General features: G+C 48.2%; 2 protein-coding genes across 7 annotated transcripts in view; both read right to left on the bottom strand.

The window, feature by feature from the left end:
• zcchc14 (zinc finger, CCHC domain containing 14) overlaps positions 1-19,896 on the bottom strand; it is a 35,052-nt gene extending 15,156 nt beyond the window's left edge. For 4 of the 6 annotated variants that reach the window (XM_086208084.1, XM_086208085.1, XM_086208086.1 and 1 more), the window contains exons 1-7: positions 18,316-19,896; positions 16,144-16,368; positions 4,673-4,904; positions 2,142-2,212; positions 1,971-2,042; positions 1,608-1,675; positions 551-717 (exon numbers count right to left, since the gene is read on the bottom strand). In XM_086208084.1, coding sequence (XP_086064210.1) covers positions 551-717; positions 1,608-1,675; positions 1,971-2,042; positions 2,142-2,212; positions 4,673-4,904; positions 16,144-16,368; positions 18,316-18,810 — 1,330 coding nt within the window. In that variant the 5' untranslated portion in view covers positions 18,811-19,896. The remainder of the gene's footprint in view (positions 1-550; positions 718-1,607; positions 1,676-1,970; positions 2,043-2,141; positions 2,213-4,672; positions 4,905-16,143; positions 16,369-18,315) is intronic. The other 2 variants (XM_086208089.1, XM_086208088.1) reach the window with 1 other exon arrangement.
• A 445-nt stretch (positions 19,897-20,341) lies between these two features.
• jph3b (junctophilin 3b) overlaps positions 20,342-24,242 on the bottom strand; it is a 46,515-nt gene continuing 42,614 nt past the window's right edge. The window contains exon 6 of the mRNA XM_086208080.1: positions 20,342-22,474. Within this exon, the coding sequence (XP_086064206.1) occupies positions 22,394-22,474 (81 nt within the window). The 3' untranslated portion in view covers positions 20,342-22,393. The remainder of the gene's footprint in view (positions 22,475-24,242) is intronic.

The following is a 24,242-nucleotide window of genomic DNA, read 5'->3' as shown; positions in this document are numbered from 1 at the left end:
TCCCTCAGGTCACATGTCACAGAAGTACACACAAATGTAAAAAGAACAAACATACACACCGAACTGGAGGCTATGAATAGGAATGAAGTCACACTTGCAGAATCAAACACACTAACATGAGCTCATTACATGCGAGGCTTCCCAACACAAACATGCCACAATGAATTCCCACACCAGACTAAAATAGACCCCGTCCTCTGCCTCAACACCTTCAACACACAAACCGAAAATCCTCCCTGCAGTCTCACCTCTTCTCCCTCTCCACCACCACCACCTCATGGCCTTGTCCTTTCATACCTCCTCTCTCTCCCCCTAAACACCAAAAACACAGCCATGAAATCTTTCATCTTGCCTCTCCCGTTCCTTCTCTTCTTGGCACCTACTTTGTCTGTTTCTAAGAATAGGGATCTCCCCCAGTTTAGACCCACTCTGACCTTTATAAAGATTTACTGGGCTGTTGTTGAGTTTCAATGCTGGGTGACTGGGCATGATTCTGCAAACATATGAATCCGTATCACATTACTGGTCTGGAAACCAAATGAGAACTTACTGGAGCTGGAGCTGAACGGGCATGTCGGGGATACAGGAGCTGCCGGAGGGGAGGAGGGCAGCGGAGGGAGGGAGGTCAGACAGTTGGGTGAGAGAGGCATGCTGGAAGTGAAGAACAGCTGGACACTGAGGTGCTGGAGGAGGTGGCAGGGCAGCGCTGTCAGACACCTGGGTGCAGGTGGGGTGGGGCAGACAGACAGGAGGGGGTTATCATACTTACAGTAAGACATGTTTAATTTTGGATGAAAGGAATCTGCCGTGCATCACCCGCCAGCGCACTGACACGCGGGCTTGTCAGTGCTGGTCACATTGTTATTGAATGAAGGGATGTAAAACGCTTGACAAGCAGTTTGACACAAATTAAATTTTTAATCACGACCCCGTTTCCCATGGCTTTGAAACCTGTAGCGCGAGCACGAGGCCGCTTTGCAGCCCTGGGGTGACGGGAATGAGTCGTCTGAACACATCTTTGAAATGCTGCCAGCGGACGCGCACACAGCCAGGCGGTGAGAGAACTTCTCCTGCTGCTCACTCGCTGCATCTTAGACCAAATACTGACGCTACTATTTGGGGTGCAAACCTGCAACCTCACGACAGCGTGTGTTGATATGTGTAGCAGGCAGACCCCGATGTGGGGGTGGATTTTCACGCCCGTCCTGCTACTCTGTTGAAATACAACATCCGATCCGCAAGATTCCCGACCTAAAGTCAGCTGGAGCAGCTCAGTGATGATGTAAGTGTACTCAGGCCCGGTGCAACAAGAGTGCAGGGGAGGGGGGGCGATCGTGCTTCAGCATGGTGCAAGACCACTTGATGATCTGTGCTGTGCAACAAATAAAAATCATGGATAACTAATAACTGATTACAACATGTCTCAAGAGTTAGTTTGGATCCAAAATAGCAGGGACAGCTACATGAGCCGTCTGATTCTCTGCCTGTTACACTACAGGTGCAGCGGCCAGTTAGCAGCGTAGTCGTGCCTCCAGCTGATGAGCTGAGGTTGTGACTCACTACGCCGGTTTGTGCTCCTGACTTGTGGTTTTGAGGGTCGGACTAACCTGGGGTCCAGCTCTGCAGACTGAGGCAGGAGCTTCTCCACTCGTTCATCAGGGAAGGCTTGTGAGAGCTTAGAGAGGACGACAACAGAAGATGTCACACCACCACGCAGGTGAACCTGAGCTTTGAATCTGTCGTTTGAAGTATTTTAACGTTCATCCAGCGGTACTTTTACACAGAGAAAAATGACACCATCGTGGTGTTGCTTTACTCAACTAACCACCAGAATCAGAGGCGGCCTGTACCACAGCCGCATCAACGTCTGTTACTCAGACACTGATGCGGTGTCGTGTACTCATCCAGGGGTACTAATGGACATTGACAGGGCAGTGCAATCGTCCTGCTCAGCTGGGTTTGGTTCTGACCTGGGACAGAAGCTCCGCCACCTCCTGCTGACTTCTGACGACCGATGACACAGAGCCGTCCGACCAGCTGGCCTGGAGGCACACGGAGGAGGAGATGAGAGCAAAGATGAGTGGAAGGACAACGGCGGAGAAGAACAGACAACGAGGTGAAGTCTTGAGTGTTGGACGAACCTCAAACATGAAGTCACTGCTGTCTTCAAACTTGTGTGTCACCCCTCTGAGCGCCACCCTCTCGATCACCACTGAAGAGGACAGACGGTTTTACGTATGATCGATGTCACGCTTACACACGCCCACAAACACTGACAATTGTGATTGGAGACATCTGGTCACCCCCCCACTGAGCTGCACGGAACCTGTTTGAGAGACGTTCTTCATAGCGCGCTTCACTATTTTCTCCAGAACAGTTCTTTAAAGGAGAACATGATGAGATATACAGGATAAATCTGTCTCCATTTGGGCTGCGCCGTCCTGACGGTGCATCCCCCCGTCATGTGGCAGCACCAACATCAGTTCAGAGGGATTCACTGGGCCCACGAACCAAAATAGTTCGGTGTTTGTGATTTCAGGCGTTTCCAGTTCATTTCCAAGTTGCTCCATCTGAAAACGTGGCTGTCACAGGTTGCATGTGATGGGTCAGGGCTGCGATGTGAATGTAAAAAAAAAAAAAAAAAAAAAAGCTTTTTTTTTAATTTCCAAAACATTTGGAAAAGCTCATAAATTTACTGCATTATTTCCTCATGGCGATGAACAAATGATGGGCAAAGACGAAGAGACTTGAGTCGGCCATCTGAGTGAAACCAGTAAATTCATAAATGACCCGCACCTGCAGGTTCTGAGGATGTGCTGACAGTGGCGCGCATTCCTGATGGTGGCAGACCACCAAAGAAAGGTCGCCTCTTTTTCGTCGGCTTCAAGGCATCTCCTTTTTTTGGGATGACATTTTTGGACTAACATTTAGACCTGTGAGAGCAACCTTTGTGTTCTTGGCGAGGCTCTTTAGAGGACAAATCTTGGACAGCCTTTTTTGTGTGTGAGCCTCCTGGAACAAACTTTAGTGGGTTGTGTGTCATTTCCTACACGTTTATGTTGCTTTAAAGGCATCATAATAGAGTTTTAACTGCCAAGCTGCGTCTCATTAGCTGCTGCCGGGAATCATTTGCCTGTGTTTTTTCGGTGATAATCACCCACACCAGCCAATTGTTACAGTGTTCCTGAGACAGCAGGTCTAATTCATGGCAAGACTGGATTTTATTGTGTTTGTGCATCCATCATCCCAGTCTGAAGTTTTGAAATGATATTTTCCACCCATGACAACTCCAATAAAACCTGTCCTCCATCCCTCTCCAACACCAAAAATAACATCCGCTCTTCTACATAGCCAGGACGCTACGTGTTTATTGGGATTCCTGCCTCGAGTGCAGAGGCAGGTCAGGGCTTCTTCACTTCATCACACATGTTATTACATATAAGGTGAGAGTGAGTTGAAATGGCTGGGTTTCTAAAAAAAAGATGTGTGTGGGCATGTTGGGACAAGCAGGCGGGAGGAGAGGACACGAGCGACAGAGTAGATAAAGAGAGGGGTGCAGGAGCGAGGTGAGATGGGAGCAGCTCGCACACGCACACACACATTCACTGCAGATAGAAGGCTGCAAATGCTGCCTACACACTCAGCCTGATCTAAGCTGCCAGACACACAAACGCTGGTATTTGTGAGGTTTACTGAGCCTAGTGTGTGTGTGTGTGTGTGTGTGTGTGTATGAATTGGACATGATGTAATTGATAGGAGAATTATTTCCAATGATGAATAAATATTTCTTTTTCATTACTTTATGACTACAGTTCATGTGTGGCTGCTTGAAAACACAATTTTCTATTCTGGATTTCCGGCACAGAAAACTGGAGGCGAGTAACACACACACACACACACACACACACACACACACACACACACACACACAGGGAAAACAGTGGGGCATGGCACATAAACTTAATTATGTGTTTGTTGGGAATTAAATTGTGTTTTATGTGTTCCTGCACACTGAGGAGGCGTGTGTGTGGTGCGTGCTGCTGACAGCTATGTGCTGTGACCAGGAGGTAGTGAGGTAGTTGAAGACGGTGTTCGAGCCAGAGGCAGGCCAACACAGTGCCAGGCTGGTCTGGAGAGTCTGCCCCCCTTTTAAGGCACCGGCACTGAAGATATTAAACTTGATCCAATAACTTTTGAACTTTTTCTGACCCCTCACACTGTGGCACACGGGTGTTTTCGACGTTAGAAACACAGCAATGAAATGCTATGACATGAAATACCAAAAGCCCCAAAAGTTGAAGATTTATTTTTAAAGCGATTACTGTCCTGACGGATCGCCTGAACCTGAAGCATCCTTGAGTGACATAAAAACCTGCAGTGCCTTCAGGCTACATTCTTTCAACTCGCTGTAGCGTTGAGATGAGCTAGCATGCCACATCTTGTTTGACTGGGCTTAACTGGGTGTATAACATGACACATACTTCACCCTCATATGCTCGGAGGCAGGCTGTGGGTGACGCTATATATACATGAGGTCAAAGACACAAAGACTGAAACAGAAGCAGATCTACAGGAGCTCATACCTGCACTTCACCCTGCTGCCCCCACGAGACGTGTCCTTCCTAAAGTCTGTGATTCTGTACATCATCATGCAGCAGAAAAAGGAGCTTACCTTTTCCCGTCTTCCCCTGGTGGCTCTTAGTTGGTGCTGCTGCATCATGACCTTGCCCTGCCAGTAGAGTGGGGGGCAGATGAGAAGGTAGTGGTGGAGGAGGAGGAGGAGGAGGAGGTGGAGGAGGAGGGAGGTCTAGGAGAGGAGGGCTGAGCTCCTGGCTGACAACTTGGTCTCCTCGTCCGACAGTGACCACTGACCCCGGGACTGTTGCGGCCTCTCTAGTCGGAGTCTGGGGGGGCAGCATCAGAAGTTAGCACCACAGAGCTAAAGTTTGATGACAATTAGATATGATTATAAGAGAGTTTCCATTACACTCTAAAGAGGCCTCTCTTTAGGTCAGGGAGGGGGAAAAGTTTCAGCTCCACCCCCACGTAGTGCCTGACTGTGACCACTGGGCAGTGCGATGCAATTTTTTGTTATAACATCAATTTTTATTCAATCCAAACACAGCTTTGATCCAAGCATTTGTACACATGGTCATGGTAGAGTACAGATATCCACAGGCTAGTGTTGATATCCACGGGCTAGTACAGATATCCACGGGCTAGTACAGATAGCCACGGGCTAGTGTTGATATCCACAGGCTAGTGTTGATATCCACGGGCTAGTACAGATAGCCACGGGCTAGTACAGATATCCATGGGCTAGTGTTGATATCCACGGGCTAGTACGGATAGCCACGGGCTAGTACAGATATCCACAGGCTAGTGTTGAGATCCACGGGCTAGTGTTGATATCCACGGGCTAGTACAGATAGCCACGGGCTAGTACAGATATCCACAGGTTAGTGTTGATATCCACGGGCTAGTACAGATAGCCACAGGCTAGTACAGATATCCACAGGCTAGTGTTGAGATCCACGGGCTAGTACAGATATCCACGGGCTAGTACAGATATCCACGGGCTAGTACAGATATCCACAGGCTAGTGTTGAGATCCACGGGCTAGTGTTGATATCCACGGGCTAGTACAGATATCCACTGGTTAGCACAGATATCCACGGGCTAGTACAGATAGCCACGGGCTAATATTGGTAGCCACAGGCTAGTACACATATCCAAGGGTCTAGTACAGATATCCATGGACGAAGTACAAAGTATCTGCAACCAGTGGATAGTTCACTTTTTTTAATAATTTGAAATTTTCTATTCATAGACATTTAGACATCTTCTAAATTTTGAGCTTTACTTTCACTCCATTTCCACCGGATCCCATGGGTGTCGTCTTCTTGAATCATGGCTAATCTCTCATCCGCTCTTCATGCATATAAGATTGCAAGATGGCTTTGTAGTAGATGACATGAGTGTGGAATTTGCTAGGAAACTTAACAAAGGTAATAAAGAGAGTCAATGAATACCTGGCAGAATTATAGAGGGAATAATACATTTAAGACATGGATGTATAAATGATAGTGAGCTGCAGGCGCCTAGTTCCACCTACATGGCCCAACGCAGGGATAGAGACCGATTCTAACCAATAGTAGCATGTAAATCTGTATACACACACAAAAATGCCATAAAATGGTCATCTAAACTCTTGACATTAAATTAATTTTGGTGAACTGGACTCGGGTACCGTTGCAGACAAGCAGCAGCTAATGGAGAAGAGAGTAAGACCCAAAACCTTCCTCACCTTCATCAGAGACTTTCAGGACCATGAAGAATGCAAACATGGGTTTTTACTTTAATCATCATCCAAATTTGTTCAAAGCTGGCGCACATCTCAGGATGTCAACCATTCTGACCGAAGGGATATTAGTCACAGTAAAATCTGGTTCAAAAGTATTGAGCCAGTGTAACACTGTGTGTGTGTGTGTGTGTGTGTGTGTGTGTGCGTGTGTGTGTGTGTGTGCGTGTGTGCATGCGTGTGTGGAGTCCTGTGCAGTCCACAAAGCTCTCTGTACTCTCAACTGGTTAAGTTCATGGGTACAGACACATACACACAATCCCACACTCCAACACTGAACAACCTGTCTCTCTCTCTCCCTCACTCACACACACAGACACACACACACACACACACACACACACACACACACACACACACACACGAAGCAATGCTCTCTGGCACAGCGCTAAAACAAAGTGAGGAGAAAGGCAACCGAGAGCAAACCAATATTTAACTAGGCCTGTCACTAAAACTGCACTCTTATTTATAGCAGTGGCCTGAAGGAGAAGTTGCAGGAGGAGAAAGGTCTGACATACACACACACACACACACACACACGCACGCACGCACACGTGTAAGCCCCCTGGACAAAGTCCCGAACCTGGTGAAACAAGAGTTGTCCTGGCTTTAGTCTCAGCTCTGAGGGACTGACCCGAGGTCGTCTACTAACTAATCTCCAAACCCTTCAGCAGGGATTAACCTCTGGAGGCAACAGCCAAAACGTCATGGCTCTTTTAGCGTTTACAGTCTAATTAGCAACTTGAGAAGAGTGAATGGAGTTGTGAGATGACGTGAACACCTGGATTGTTTCAGATGCTCCATACGTGCCCTAAAAACAAGTTTATACTGGAGAGAGGCACGAGGATGAATGCATGTTTCACAACAAGCAGAGCAAACACATGGCAACTGTGTTCCACTAACTCAACTCATCTGCAAGGCAAACAACACAGTTTGTGCAATCCTGTAAATCCACAGGATCTCACACACACACACACACACACACACACACACACACACACACACACACACAACACTGTAAATGGTTTGTCTAGAAATCATTTTCATCTGTTATCACATGATCAAGGAACTTTGCCAATTTAATTGTAGCAATTTAACAAAGTCATCATGGAACTATAAGTTCTTCCAGAGTTGGATTTTAATTTCAATGGCCCCCCATCAAGAAGGTTGTGGGTGGAGCAGTGGTCCTCCCTGTGACCCCCCATCAAGAAGGTTGTAGGTGGAGCAGTGGTCCTCACTGTGGCCCCCAGCAAGAAGGTTGTGGGTGGAGCCCCGGCTGCAGCACGGGGTCTTTCTGGGTGAGTCTCCATGTTCTCCCTGTTCCTGCTGGGTTCTCTCTGGTACTCCAGCTTCCTCCACAGTCCAAAGACATCAAGAGGGACCAGGTTAATCCAGACTCTAAATTGACCGTAGGCGTGGCTGGGAGAGCCAATGGTTGTCTGTCTCTATGTGTTGGCCCTGCCATGGACTGGTGACCTGTCCAGGGGGAAGGCTGCTGGGATAGGCTCCACCCCCACCACCCTCAACAGGAGATGAGGGAGAAGATGGAGGGAGGGATTTTAATTGATAGACAGGACAGTGTGTGTGTGTGTGTGTTATACATTGTTGTCTTATGTAATGAGGCTGTGTATTTATATCTGACCTTGCTGGGGTGAGAGGTTACTGGATGGTGAGTGCTGTTCAGCAGAAACCCCTCGTAGAAACACTGATTTATGGATTATGTTGGACTTTCAAGTGTTCACGTCTCTTTTCCTTCATCAGAGGGGGAAACCCAAAACCTACTACTACTACCACACACCACACTCTGCAACTACGTGCGCGCACGCACACACACGCACACGCACCCACACACAGCTGAGGCAGTCGATCTGAAAACAATTAAGTGTGCTTCTGCCTCATCCACATGTTCCTCACTAATCCGCCAACCCTCCTCTGTCTGAGCAGATTTGGTTTCACTCGGGTAAAAACTGCACTCACGAGAGCGTCATGGATGAAGCAGAAAAACATCCAGAGTGGAAATGGAACTACGACACATTCATATATTCTGACAGCATGTTTGAAGCTGTTGTGGAATCAAAACACAACCTAAACTGCGGCGTCCTCTGCTTCTACACCCTTAATTCTGACATTGCTAGTTTTTATGGCTCTATAAAGCAGTAAGAGGGTGATTATGCAGGTCTGTAAAAGCTCAACAGATTCGGCCACTATATTGTATTTGCTGTTGGTACCACTGTACTAGTGTTGCAATATCAGACTTGAGGAAACCAAATTCCACTGTACTTCCCCTGGAGTGACACACAACCGTATCCAGCTGCTTCCAGTTAAAATGAGCTTATGCAAGCTGACTTAAAAGTCGAGAGAAGGACCAATCTGCAGTGACCACGCTGCAGCGGTGGAAAGTGGTTCACACTGACACGGACCTGAGAGCAGGTTTGTGGTGCCGATACTCAGAATTTAACTACACACCAGTTTTATAAGGTAAAACCCTCAAAAATGTTGAAGAAATCACTACACCAACAGTAAATATGTGACAGGCACAACTTAGAAACAGAATGAACTTGTAGGAAAACTCAGAACGTCACAGGCAGTCTCCCTTGATTGGAGCATCCAGTGTGGATTATGCTGAGGGCCGGACATGCAGGTAGAGAACCCTTCTCTCCTCGCTGGGTATTCCAGAGCTCCACCAGACGACTGACTAATAGTTAGCTTAGCTGCCACAAACGCTATGAGTGGGGAAGCAGAGAAAGTCATCTCAAAAGTCCTTCAATACTCTTGAGATTGCATTCATAGAACTGGGGAAAAGGAGATTTTACTTTATCAGATACAGAACCAGAGCTACTTGGACAGCCTCAGCCTCCAAACCCCACAGCTCACCATGTCTGTGTATATTCTGGTTCCGCTGGTTCAGGATCAGGGTCTTGGTGGTGCCAGGTCAGGAAAGTACGTCCGGGGATGTATCTGACTCTAAAATAACAGCGTTTTACAATGTGTGACAGTTTTATCACGGCAAATGTCGAGCACCACCTTAGTTCTATGAATGCAGGTACAGACTGCTTTGGAAAAAAGTGACCTAGCATTCACTGCAGCTAAGCTAACTAGCGGTCAGCCCTGTGGGGGGGGGGGGTCAGGAGCTCCGTGGAGGGGGTCAGAGGGACTCCATCAACTTGTCCAGCTCTGAATGATAGACAAGAAGCAATTTACCCACCACCACTTCCCCGGGCCGCCTGGGCTCCTGTACTTCCCAGTTATCATGCGGTGCCATCAAACACCATCTTTCTGACCACAGGTCACATCAGCATATGATTCACAAATCAAGTGACACAATCCTGACCATCGCATACTGAACAGGCTTGAGTTTGATTCCTCTCAGATCAACATGGAGATGTAGAACTTATTTTTACCAAAAAGGAAACATCATGTTTTTTGTGGAAATACAAACAACAGCAACAGCATGGAAAAGCCCTAACGTGTGGCACCAGAGGCGCAGCTCTACACTGTCCTTGTTCTTTTTACACACCACGTCTTCATACTGTGTTTCTCTCCACTTAGCAAGAACTGGTGAGTAAGTTTGTGTACAGAGGAAGAGTGGGGGTGGAGCAGTGGGTGGAGGGATTCAGACATTGGCGTGGTTTCACACAGGAAGGAGTTACGTAACTTTATTTTCATGGAAAATCAAACTGTATCAACATCAACAGCATTGCCTCATCTTATATCGTCTCCATGAATACATGCGACAACGCCAGTAAGCCCGTCCAGGACGTCCCTGCTCAGACACCAGCAGCAGACCACACAACCTCCTCCCTCCGCCGACATCACATCAGCTCACATCTGCTGTTGCCTGAATGATTTATTTTATTGGTCAAAAGCAGAGAACCAACTGTGCATCAGGGGACACTTTCAAAAGAAACTAATGCATGTAATCTGATCCGATATTAGGGTTTTTGAGCCGGACGTGAGAGCAGGAAAAAAATCTCAGATTACAGATACTTGCGACCGATACAGCGAATTTATACTTCAAGAACTTTATCAAAAGGTATTTACCATTATCATACACAGCCATTCAAATAAAGACGAAAAATAAACATTGGTTCTTTTCACTTATAAAAAACTTCTCAGCAACAATTAACTAAGCAGTCAAATTAACATCGAAACCAAAATGGCTCCAGCCCGCCGCTGGTGCAGCTGCATGACGTCACGTGCCGCCTGTGGACGAGCCGGGAGTCTCACCGAGGCACCGAGCACGTTAAGCTGGACCCCCAGGTTACACCAGGCCTCAACCTGCAGAGCCATGGATTCCTGCATTTAAGGGTGCTCTTGTCATATCGGCCAACACTGGAAGACCAACACGCCGATACCACACACGGTAGCTGGGACAGGCCGGTGCCGCCAGCCCTGGCCGACACAACATGAAACAATGAATATGAATACAACTGACTGATGACGACTACTGGGCCTGGGGTCAAGACATTCACACTCCCAACTCCCACCGACCTCCTCCCACATGTCTGCTCGTGCAGAGGTTAGCGGTGTAGCAGATAGCAGCGCTGCCGTGTCCAATACATCCTTGACTGGACTGAAGACAACGAATACATGACTGCTTCACAATGAGCGCCTGTCATTCCCTTCAGAGCACCAAGGGAAAGGAACCAGGTCCAGAGAGGGAGCGAGCATTTATAACTTCCTGGGGATTCACTTGAGATACGCTCGCACACGCTCGCACACGCTCGCACACACATGCACACACATGCATACACATGCATACACACACTCACACACACACACACACACAAACCACAGTGGGTTGATTTCAGCATGGAGAAATGTGCTGACCTGCACTAAGCAGGAGCCAAGGGCAACAAAACACTAAATACAAACGCTCCCCTCTGAGCGGGGTACTTTCCCTTCACTGCTCACACATGTTTGAACAGCGTGCCTGTCTGCTTCTGTATGAACATTTAACTTTGTTTATGGCAAAGACAGGAAAACTTGTAGATCAGCAGGAACAAAATGTCCACGTTTCAGTATCTGTGTCTCTGTCTGACTCAGGATGATCTGAGATGTGACTGTAACTGAAGGATTTGAGTCAAGAAGAGAAGAAAAACGCATGTCTGTGCCATTTTAGATCTCGTCCACATCCCGGCCATCACCAGCACTTCTGAAAATGTCCCAAAACCCCATCCTGTTTCCTTCCTGTGCTCATGATATCATCATTCATTAGCTAGCAACTGCAGAGTATATCAGTGTATCTTCAGTGCTCTAATCCAACCAGGTCAGACAGAATAGTAACCGGGCCCATGCCAAACCCAACAGGCATTCAGAACCTGAACCGGGCCGTGTCTGTGTGACTGATCCGGCCAAGACGATAAAACTCAAGTCCTTTAAACACAAATGACCTACTGGGAAATTCCTCTGCTGCAGCACCAGGACTGCTGTACCTGCTGAGCTAAACACCACCTTCCTGTGAGAGTGACTGAGGGAGGTGTTGTTGGGAGCAGTGGCCTTAGAGTGGTGGGAGGCTGAGGGATTTTGGGTAGTGTAGTTTGGCCCTGGCCCACCAGACTGGCCTTAGAATGGGTTTTTTTTTTATCAGCGCAAAGAAAGATCCATTACTCAGACAAGAACTGACAAACAAATAAAAACAAGAAAAACTAAAGTTTATTTCATCATGAAAATATTGAGTGTTTCTTTGTAACAATTCATAAATCTTGGTTTGACGAGTCTATTCTGCACCAGCTCCGCCCACCATCCCGTTCACATTCTCAACCTACAGTCGTTACCATGACGATGGGATTCAAAACATTTAAAAATTCTGGTTTTCAGATAAAATTCCCACATTTCACCAAACCGAATCGACCATTGTTGCTTGAGCACCTCAGTGTGTGGGAAGCAAACCTAGAAAGGCAAACAAGAAATGTTGAGCCAAAGGCAGAACTTTTTATCTGCAAACAGAACTTTCTGTTTACCAACACTGATTTTATTTGAGATTCAAAATGAATGCAAAGAGGGAGGTTTCGCTTCGCGATGTTGTGACAGCAATTTTGAAAGTTTGGCTCTCAATCATTTTATAGTTTGATCACATAATAAAGACACAATAACCTTCACATCAAGCACATTTGATGTCAGAGAGCAAACCAAGAGTTTTAACAGTTCGATAACTTTTACAGACTGATGGACTCAAAGTGGGTGAGAGGTTCCTCTCACCTGAGGCAATGTTCTGGTTTCAGTTACGACGTTGTAGCACATACGGCTAATTTGTTCTGAAGCCAGTTGAGGACGTCTGGCGCACGACCGAACCAAAGTCTGGTTTATTTTTATTCCGGGGAAGACGGATTTCCTCAGAAGAAGGAAGAAGAAGAAAAGCAAACACAAGCAGGACGGGCAGGTGGGCCGTACGGCGCCTAATCAAACCTCAACACACAGGGACCTCCCAAGTCCACACCGGCTCCCCGCCGGGCTTCTTGTGGCCTGCTCAACATTTAGGAGACCTCCTCATGAAATGAGGAGCCCCTGTTGTTTGCTAGCCTCTTCTTCTTTGCCTTGAGCTGCCACAACGCTGCAGCTTGAAAGTGTCAGCAGGTTCGAACCGCATCACCCCCAGGCTGGGAAGTGGACCTCACGACAGCACTACAACCCCCAACACACACACACAAACACACACACACACACACACAAATGAGAAGCTAAAACTAACTGCATGGTAAATGTGTAACATGAGCATTTCAACACTAGAAAAACTTTCTTCAATGAAGCAGATCACCTCCACAGCTTTTGGAGTTGTCCTAAGATTCATTTATTTTGGGGAAATACCTGTCAGTGCCGACAGCAAACTGTTGGACAACAGACCCACCATCTTGTTTGGTTCTCTATTTGGGCGGCGTACCAGGAGGGGTGACAACCAGTGGCAAACACCTCCTGACAATCCTGACTGTTGCTGCTAAAAAAGCAACAACTCAGAAGTGGCTTCAAAATGACCCACCTACTGTGGATGAATGGCTCGGAATCGTTGAATCGATCCAAGAGATGGAAAGATTGACATTCCTGCCACGGCTGAAAAGCCATTTGTAGCTGCAAGATGGTCAAAATGGACAGCTTTTTTGTCCGTGCGAGAACGTAAGCGATGGTCTATTTCCCCCCGGCCTCTAATGAGACCACCCCGACTGCTCCCGCCCGTCCAAGACAAATTTAATAAATGCTGATGTGACCTATAAAACTGTTATGATGAAGACATGGCAACAGCTGTTCTGTCCTGTGGCTGTTATACATGTACGATATGCTGTTGTTAAAAAAATGAATAAAAACTTTCAGTATATAAAAAAAAGAAAAACTTTCTTCCACATTTAATGATCATTCGATACGGTATTAAAGATTCATGAAGGAGAGCAGGCTTATAATTTAAGAGAGATGTCAAACTTAAAGGTTCGCCCTTTTCTCACCACAATCACCATTTGTGGAGTAAAACTATGGAACAGTGAGGACTGAAATAAAAAAAGAACATTTCCAGCATAATCTTGTTTAAAAAGAGAGATAAAGAAGTGATTCTCCAGAGATACATTGATCATAGATGGATGGAGGGATGGATGGTGGATGGATACTTGGATGAAGTGCTTGCTGAATGAGTTTAAAGGTCGCAGGAAATGTTACAATTTACACAGGAGGGCTGTTCAATGAAACATCCTTAACTTAAGGGGTGGAAGTTCTTCAGCTCACTTCTTCCTGCTCCTTTTCGTTCATGTAAACGGAGTTGTTCCTGAATAGTAGACGAAAATTATTGTTTGTTTTGTTTGCAATTCTGGTTGTTCACCTATTGTTACTATTACCATTATTATGATTATTATCTTTATTATGATTATTATCTTTATTACTATTACCATTATTATGATTATCTTTATTATTATCATTATTATCTTTATTACTATTACCATTATTATGATTATCTTTATTATTATCATTATTATCTTTATTACTATTACCATTATTATCATTATTATCTTTATTACTATTACCATTATTATCATTATTATCTTTATTATTATTATCATTATTATCTTTATTACTATTACCATTATTATGATTATTATCTTTATTATTATGATTATTATCTTTATTATCATTATTATTATCTTTATTACTATTACCATTATTATGATTATTATGATGATGATTATCATTATTATTATTCTCTTTATTCTTTTATGTCATTTTCACGATCAAAGTAAATATCACGTCAAATAAAGGTTGACTTTGAGTTTGTCGATCAACTGAACTAAATGCTCTTATTTTCTTCCGCTCTTACGTAACGGTCTCAGAGTCACAGTCCACCAGGTGACCTGAGGTAGCGGTGAGGTAACACGGTGCTGCATGATGAAGCCCCCGCCTGTTGTTATGACTGGAGTGGTGTCATTCATGGAAAAATGTTACACTACGTTACTGCTACTGCAAACTGAACATTTCTTGCTGCTGCGGCTTCACGTTAGAAGAATCTAGGCAGTAGGTCACTTTGAAATACGGCAGACAGAAGTGGAGCATGGCAGGGCGGCAGAGAGCTCACAGACTCTCCTGCTCATGTAAGGACTGGGACTGCGCGCAGCGCGGAACCTGATCACCTTTGCAAACAGAATGTTGGATTAATTATTGTCCCGGAGGAACCAGGAATGAAAAACAGAAAGAAGAAGACTTAATGGATCATCTTTTACCTGATTAAAAAAGCTAAGCTGACGCCGCTCCCAGTCTTGGAGGATAGTAGGAGAAACCAGACTTAAAAAAAAAAGCTGCCCGCTAAAGCCTTTTATCTCCTTCCCATGCACCCAATATCAGGCTCCTCTTCCTGCTTCCTCTACACCCACCTCCTCCACCCTCTGACTTAATCATCTTAGCTGCTGACTCAGCTCTGGACCCTACGTGGGTCTCTGCTGCTCTCCTTTCCTTCTACTGTCTGTGTAAACACATGGAGGACAGGACGGCCCCAGACCAGAACCAGAGCCACGGACTGAGGTTGTCTGTCATTACCTGAGGTCCGAGTGAGTTGGTGAGGTGCATAATTCATCTGTTCTGTGGAAAAATGATCCAAACATCACCACCTCTCTTGTTGTGAATCAGCCAGCTGCATATGACGCAGGCGTGTGAATCGAGAGCCTCCTTGCGGCCACCGAACGACTGTAGCTACCATCAGATGTGGGTGAAGGTGATGACCTTCCTCACGGATGGACTGGCTCCATGTGCAGATCGGACATTGGAATGATGGCACCCATTAGCTTGGGCTGGACCACGAACGCCTCATAATGTAATACATACACGTTTCTCTGGGATACATTTACTTCAATACACAAGGATCAGTGCAGCTCTCACATTCACTTTGCTACTTCGGTGGATGGAAGCTCCCTGCGCCGGTCCTGCAGCCCTGCACCGCGGTGCCAGATTCCCCTCAATCACAGTCCGTCACCTCTGACAGGGCCCTCTAGGGGCGGGAGGCTTTAACTCAAATCTGCTGTCTCACATGAAAATTCTTCCACAAAACTCTGTTGATGTACCTGAAGACAGTTCCGTGTTCCTAGTGACACCCTAGAGCTTTCCTAGTGGCTGAGCTGCACACACCTGCATGCCATTCATTCATGTCACCTGAACATTCAGCTTGTGCGTGCGCCTCCTAGCAGGTCGGGACAGACTTGAATTAATGCAGGGAGAAACATGGAAAGCAGGCCTCCGACAGCGAACGTCCCTCACAGAGAGAGAGGATCTATTGTCTGTGACTGTTAACAGAGCTACCAGACCGTGTCACTCCCTACCTTGTGCCAGCAGGTGCAGTGTGCGTGGCAGAGCTGGCAGGCAGACAGAGGCAGGTAGGCCACTCTAGCATCAGGCAGAGAGCACGCTGAGGGAGACAATGAGGCCAGGGGGGGACACACACTCTGCTGGTGATAGTGGTGATGTGGCTCAGTGTAACAGATGGCCATGCGATCCCCGCCAGGCCCTGCTCCTTGGCCCTCTGCCCCTGCTCCTCCACTGCTCACCTGTAACAACCAACACGTCCTTGATAAGGGAGGAAAAATACAAATATCCAACGCAGCCGTGGAGATGCGACAGCTGCACCGCCTCATCTCTGGCCTCTCGTCACCAGAGGACCTCGCTTGACCCGTACCACCACCTCCTGGACCGTCAAGTGATTATTTAGAGCAAATGAGACACAACTAAATTAGCTCATCAGTTGAGGCAGTTTTTTGGGAAATGAGCTTAAAAGACAGGAGACAAAATCAGCGGATTGCTAGTGAGCTTAGCACAATGCACGGTAGCGGGCAGGCTGTGTAGCACACCACCATCCTGCCCACTCACCCTCCAAAAACTGAATTTCATGGTCTGTGTATTCAGGATATTGGCTCGTCTAACAACGGATGGAACCAAAACAAAAGCTTAGTTGGCCAAAGTGTCGCAGTGCTTCGTCGTCTCATAACCCTTCAAGATCTCCTAATTTTTAATCATGATTACATTACGAATGCTTTACGCAACTCAAGACACATTAATGCAGACAAAGACTGTCTCAGAAAATGTGTGGGTAGAGACGTTTGACTGAGCTATGCTAAACAGCCCAACCACTTCCATTCATTGTGCTAAGCTAACTCTCAGCTCCCTGATGCAGCACAGAGGACAGGAGGGTCTCAGTCCTCATGTCTTCTTCTGGTGACGACGTACAAGAAGAGCATTTCACAAAAAGTTGCTGAGTTGCTTCGAGAACAGCTGCCAGACAGGAAAACCATCCCGGCAGGTTTGTTGGACCCCGTCAGCCTCTCAGACGGCAGCTCACAGGTGGATGGCGAGCTACTCAGCAACCACAGAAGTCCACATGCGGGCAGAACTCTAAATGTACTAAATACTAGAGTGGGTTCTTCTGCATTAATATAATATTTATCTTCACAATCAGTTGACAGATCTTCACACAAATGATCAATAATCATTGATATTGACTGAAATTAATACTTTTACCACATTGTGCAGCCGTACTGCTGCAGCCCCACATTACACAAACAAGCAGCTGCTGTCCAGGTGGAGCAGTGGGGGCGTGGACACCATCGCCACTGTCGCTGGATGCAAAGACTCTCTGTTTTTTTTAAAAACTACAATATCCTGAATCTGACCTCGGCTGGTGCCATAAATCCCTCGTGCTGGCGTTCAAAGCTGCTTTCACCTGCAGACATGTAATTTAGCTCCCACTGAATAACAGCGCTGTGCTAACAGGTGGGCTGTCAGTGACGAAGCCACACCTGTAATTTAATGAACAGGTAACATGCAAGTCCTGTGGCCTCATCTGTGCCCTCTGCCCGAGAGTTTCCAGGTAGCTCTGTTCCGACTCTGTTCCTCTGAGCTGAGGGCTGACGGACGGGACGAGGAGGTGATAACTCACAGCACCTCCTGCACCTCCTCAGACTCTTCCTGCACCTGGCTCACGGCGGTGGTGCTGTCACATCACCTGCTGTATGACTCAGCCACTCAGGAAAACCGCTCCCTGACCCATGAGACACCTGTGCCCATGCACCCCTTAATGAGCAGTGTCCTGGAGGCAGAGAGGACGACTTGCTGCCATTACTCCTCACTTCGCTGGAACCACACTCAGTTTAGGGGGTCGATCCCAACTGAAGATGCTACCTAAGAAGACGGCGTGGACACGGACTTACAGGGACAGAGCTGAACTCAATTCTATATTTATTGCTGGGCCTTTTATTCATTGTTCTGTTCTCGTTTATTCTGCAGGCCGAACCAAACCTGACAGTGGGCCAAATCCCTGAACTAAACTGATTCAAGAGTGGAGGGAGGACGTATTTTGCCCCTGACAATTGCTTTATTGGAGGAGAATTTGGATGAATGAGTACAATGTTGACTCAGTGCTCGGGGGCCATCTTCCATTTCCAGAGCTCTATTATGTGAAGTGTGGACCAGGGCCGGCTGAGAGTCCGAGCATCACTGACCTGCAGAATGTCCTGGATCTGGCTCAGCTGCTGCCTCAGCACCTGCTTCTGGTGGAAGCTGAAGGCCGGGTGGTTGGAGGCCATGGTGAACAGCAGCAGGAACTGCTCCTCGGTCCTCCCGTCGTTCAGCGCCAGGCCGTAGTTGTTGATCACCGTGTCTATGTGAGTCAAGGTCTGGTACAGGACCCCCGCCGCCTCCCGGTTGTCGGAGCCCAGCAGGGCGAGGGAGACCAGCAACTTGCTGCGCACCACCTCGTCCGTGATGTTGGTGAGTCCCGAGAGGTCGGTGGGGTTGTTGGCTTTGATCTCGGCGTCCCGGAGGGAGTGGTAGTCCTTACGGGCCAAGTCCTCCAGGCACGAGCCCAGGAAGCGCAGCTCGATGGGGACACAGAGGTCCAGCAGGCCGCAGAGGAACTCCGCTCTCTGGGCCGAGGAGAGGGAGGAGAACCAGCGGTACACCCCCTCCCTCTGGACGCTGGTCCGGCTCTCCACCATCCTCACACCCGCACCCGACCCGCTCGCCTCCTGTTCCACGCGAAATACCGGACTTTTCAACTCGAGAGGAAACTTCACAACAAAGGCAGCGCGCGCGGATGTGAGCGGGCGCGCGTGAGCCACGAAGTCAGAACTAACCGAGCGAGCTGGACCGAACTCATCGGCTCCTCACTGGAGGCACGGCGGAACTGACGGCCCGTTCCCCCCGCTGGCGGCCCGGCGGCGACTCTCCATCCGAACCATAGTCCGTCCGAGTCGCCTCACGTGCGGCCGAGACGCGCTGGTCCGCGTCCAGCAGGCTCTCCGCCGCGTCCCCCTGCGCCGGCCGGACCGCAGCTCCACTGACAACGTAGACACACACGTAGGGACCGTCACAAAACACACACCACCTTCCTTCAATTACCCGGAGACGGTCTGGCGGGGGCCGAACCCGGACCGGGACCCGCCCGGCAGGTCAAGTCTCGCGCCTCCGTCCTCGTGGTCCTTCACTACGAAGCGCCGTCGGCGGCCAGACCGCACCGAGGGTGAAGTTTGAAAACAAAACTAATGTGACCCGCGGCTACTGCTAATGCTAACGGGGTTCCCGGAAGTTGAGCTGCTCGCTGGTCACCGAGGACCAGAGCCGCCGTCCGCCGAGGGAGTTGGAGAACTTTCTGCCAGGAGTCGTGAAATATTGAAGAAAACAGCTGGCTACAACATAACCCCGAGTCGGGCAACAAGCGCAGCCCACCCCGCAGGAACGCCCGCCCCGATTGGCTGCTGGTCCTGCCAGTATTCAAGCGCTCTCTCCTGAGTGGCTCCGCGGTAAAATACCTTTTTCTCCAGCGCTCGTCGGAGCCAAACCGCCCGCTCCGGGTTTAAAGTCCCAGACACCCAGGACGCCTCGCCGTCGCTGGTGTGCTGGACTCTCAGTTTGAGCCCCGTAAACCCGCAGGTCATCACCCTCAGCAATAAAGGAGCGTCGCACTGTTGAGTTGGAGGCCAGCTTCGTCGCAGGTGAAGGATGTGGTCTGACGGCAGAAGGGCAACGTCATGTCAACGTCATGTCCTCGCAGCGGAGCAACAGTCCCGCACGGCAACAGTTGCGTTCAGATGTTTACGGTTTCTATCTGGCGATGAAGCCCCGAGCACCGTTATGTTGTATTTCACCTGCCTGACCAGGAGATGGCGTCACGCCTTCATGGTGGAGCTCAACTCTGCGTCTCTGCAGATGATGAAACGTCGCACACCAGAAATGTTGCACACAAACAGGAGCAGCAGGTGCTGCTTTTCTACAGGTCACTTGTCTACTCGGTATCTTTTACTGTCATTTTACCATCACATCATCCATCAGCCCCCCGTCAAAGATCCCAGGAGAGAGTTAGGTTGCTATAGTTACTCCCCCACCCACCCCACCACTCCCTCTGCTGCATCAGGGATGCTGCCAACAACACACAAAGTGACCCAACACAACACACACAGTCAGACTGAAATGAAAAAGTCACGAGCCGGGCATCATTTTCTTCAAACACTTTCATTATTTCTCCACGTAACTCCAAAACAGAACAGTGTAATTCCAAGAGAAAGAAAAGAAAAGAAAGAAAGAAAGAAAGGTAGTCAAACTATAGAGAGAGCTCGGCATGCTGTAGCATGCTGCGGGGGGGGGGGGGGGGGGGGCTCCGTGGCCAGGCTGATGGCCCACAGCAAAGCTTCTCCGGCCTTCATCAGTCTGGACCAAAACAAAGGAAGAATGGTTCTGCCTCCTGGGGCGCAGGCACATACCACTGCTGCTGCTGTAACGGGGGGGGGGGGGGGGGGCACATTTGAGTTTCAGTTCTAATTCATATTTTGTCAAATGCTGTCAGACAGGAAACAAAACAATAGCGTCTCTCTCTCTCTCTCTCTCTCTCTGACCCCCTGGAAGTTGTTACCGATGGCAACGGGCTCATCCATCCCATCACGTGGAGGGAGGATGCACACACATGTTTACACACTCCAGTGAACAACCATGTGCAAACACACAGGGGCTGGTCAGCCAGATGGGTTTAGAGCTGCACACACACACACGCACACACACGCACACAAACCAGAGACTGACTGATTGTGATCAGAGTCCTGCGGTCCGTCCGTGCAGGCGAGTATCATGAACCAGGTGGAGATGAGCTCAGTAACCCCCGACCTTGATCCCAGCTGCTGTTGCCTAGGTGACTCCCACAGGTAGCGTGCTCACCTTGACTTTGCCGCTGAGCATCGTGGTTGAACCAACCCCCCCACACCACCACTGTCAAAACTTGACATGCTTCCGAAGGGTTTTTTGTTTGCTGTCAGATTAAACACACAACTAAGGTATTACAGTACATATGCATGCATCAGTGTACTTTTATCAATTTGCGCTACAAAAGCAAGGCAGGTGGCGACAAGTGTTTGTCAGGCATCTTGCAAGGAGAGTAGAAAAGATGTCTCCAGGTTAAGTTTTGACACGAGCAGGTGGAGACTCTGGTTTCTGTTCTTCCAGTGGTGTTCAGTGTGTGCCGCTAAGTGTAGGGATCAACTCAGAGGCAGCATCACTCTCTAACCACACGCGTGCACGTGTGTGTGTGTGTGTGTGTGTGTGTGTGTGTGTGTGTGTGTGTGTGGAGGTGGAAGAGAGTAGGAGGGAGAGAGAGCACAGCTGTCAGATGATGGCAGTAGGCTGCTGGATGTGGATGCGCACTGAATGTGTCCTCGTGAGATGCTCTTGCAAAGTTCATGAACAACGTGAAAGGCCACTGAGCTTCTTGGACACACACACACACACACACACATACACGCACACACGTGCACACATACACACATGCACACATATGCGCACAATTTGCTGGAAGAGGCAAACCCACTTTTACAAACATACATCCAAGCCGTATGTTCCAGTGTACAGACAGATAATCATGCAGTCATCACACACACTCAAGGTGATGGATGAATAATGTGTGTGTGAGCTGGTGGGGAGGCAGGCATCAGCATTTACACACAAACACACGCACGCACACACACACACACACACACACACGCACAGACTTGGAGCCATCAGTAACAACAACGGGTCCGGCAGAGGAGCCAGAAGGCCGGCGTTATATAAAGACAGGTGGAGGCTTTACAAAATAAAGAAATATCCTTCCACGTGTTGTCGATGAGAGAAATGTTAATAATAAATTATAAGTTACAAATCTGTTGAAAACTATGATTTGAAGATGAAAAAGTCTGTCCTGTCAGTCTGGTCTGTGGACAGTGGAAGCAGACATCTTGCTGTGGTGCCAGTGGTGTGTCTCGTGGCCCGAGAGTCAGACCAGTTCAGTCCACTTGAGTCCAGGATCTGGACCTCATTATCTCCCTGTAGCCCAGCTGTATCTCTTTCCTGGTGGCAGGACCAAGCCGAGCCCCCACCTGTTGGCCCACTTGCAGGTTATTTGCCCCAATGTTGCCTGACGGGCCGCACTGTGGCTCTGGATGGTCCTGGTCCCCCTCCGCTGTGGCCTGGCCAGGAACACCGAGGGGCAGCGTAATAGTCAAATGAATGAATAGTTGTTCTAGCATAGATAGGCCGACTCTGAAAGCACTGCTGCTCCTAAATAAAAAAGTGGATAAACAAAATAGCCACTCCGATGTTGAGCAGAATCACCATGGCAACCAGGATAGAGCTGTAGGCCTGTGTGGGAGACAGAGACAGGAGGGTCAGTAATGACACACAAACACACAACGCTGTTTTCATACATGTGGTGTATCTAACCTGCATGATACACACACTCACACCCACACCCACACTCACACCCACAACCACCCACACACACACACACACACACACACACACACAGCACATAAAGATACACACTCTCCGGCCCTGCTGGTGCATCCATCACACTGCCACTTCAGCTGGAGCAGAGGATGAACAACCCTTCCAGCCACTGCGACTGAGGCCACACTCACAGGCTCCACGTTCACCACAGCACCTGGACGTTTGGTGGGTGCAGCTTTTACTGCGACGGAGTTCGTTTCCACCAGTGTGCAGGATAAATGCAGGATGCGTGGTCACCGTTTCTCACCCATATTTAGGAATGAATTCACTCTCACTTCCCACTGTGTCACTCTAGATGGTGTAAGACTGAACACTGGCAGCACATTAATAGCAGTACTACCACCGGAGGGTGGTTAGTTATTCTATATTGGTGGTTATTAATTATATATTGGTGGCGTAAGTATAATTAGCCATTTATTAATGCTCCTTGTGACCCTTACTGGACAGTGGGGACCATGTAGCCCTTAAGTAGCAGCTCACCCTCACCCTTACCCTCCTGTCCCCTGTAAATTTAACACAAACATGTTAGCAAATGATTAAGAGACTCTTAACTCGGCATTAACTAGTTGTAATCAAGCATGAATTAATTGTTAATGACAGATTGTTCCCCCCACACTTCCTGAACTCTCTGTGAGAGACACTATGGTAAAGCAGAGGAGAGGCAGAGGAAACCGAAGGAAACCCACGCTGTTGCTGGACGAAGGTTCATCAGTGGAATCTTTCATGAAGCGCCATCAAGTCACCGTGACAACGCATGAATGGCATGGAGGAAAAAAGCGGCAATGGATTTCAGCTTCAACAACAAATGCTCTGGTCTGGTTCAGGGTTTGCTGCGTCTGCATCCACCAGGACCGGTAAGATGAGGTGCCACCGCTCCAGAACCCTCCCCAGGTGTGAGTCTCTGTACCGCTGCCATCTAGGGTTCTAAGAACTTTGATAAACAGCACCAGATGGAGCTGTGGTTTTTAAATTCACATCTGGGAAATAAAAGCCAGGAAAATTTTACTTTCTCTCTCTTCAAAGTCCAACATTTTACTCTCATCATAAATACTAAGTTGGGTTGTTGACAGGATGACATCGTTGTCCACACCCAATCAAAAGGCGTGCTGTTATACTGTTTTTAAAATGATCATTTCTAATGATGTTTTGGTATCATCCTGTGTGACAGTGTGAGGTCAAAGGTCAAGCCTGGAGCGGGTACAGAGTTGCGGTCTTGCTCAGTGACACTTGAACAGATGCTTGCTGACAACTCGGGTCGTGTAGGTGAAGGCCGGTCTTTTCTGACCACCTGTCCCCTCTAGAAGGACAATAAGAAATGAATCCAGGTTATTTGCTGATAATTTTACCACCGCTCCGAAGCAGCCGCATCATGGCCATGCAGATCTCCCTGTACGTACGGACAAGTTAGACTTATTCACCAAAAAATGAGGTGCTGAAGACTTATTGTTTTTAATCAAGTCTACCTGTGAAATCGTCTCAACAACAGCCGCGGTGCGAGACGGGAATGGGACGCGGGGCATTAAGCAGCATTTGTGCAACATGGTTGTGAAAGAGAGGCTGATAATGAGGTTCCTGCTGATGAACCTGATAACAGGCTTATCACACATCTGTGGCACAGCTG

The sequence above is a fragment of the Aulostomus chinensis genome, chromosome 7 (assembly GCF_037954235.1).
Source record: "Aulostomus chinensis isolate RoL2024-O1b breed Wild chromosome 7, RoL_Achi_v1.0, whole genome shotgun sequence".
NCBI lineage: Eukaryota > Metazoa > Chordata > Actinopteri > Syngnathiformes > Aulostomidae > Aulostomus > Aulostomus chinensis.
This window is presented reverse-complemented; position numbering and strand designations above follow the sequence as displayed.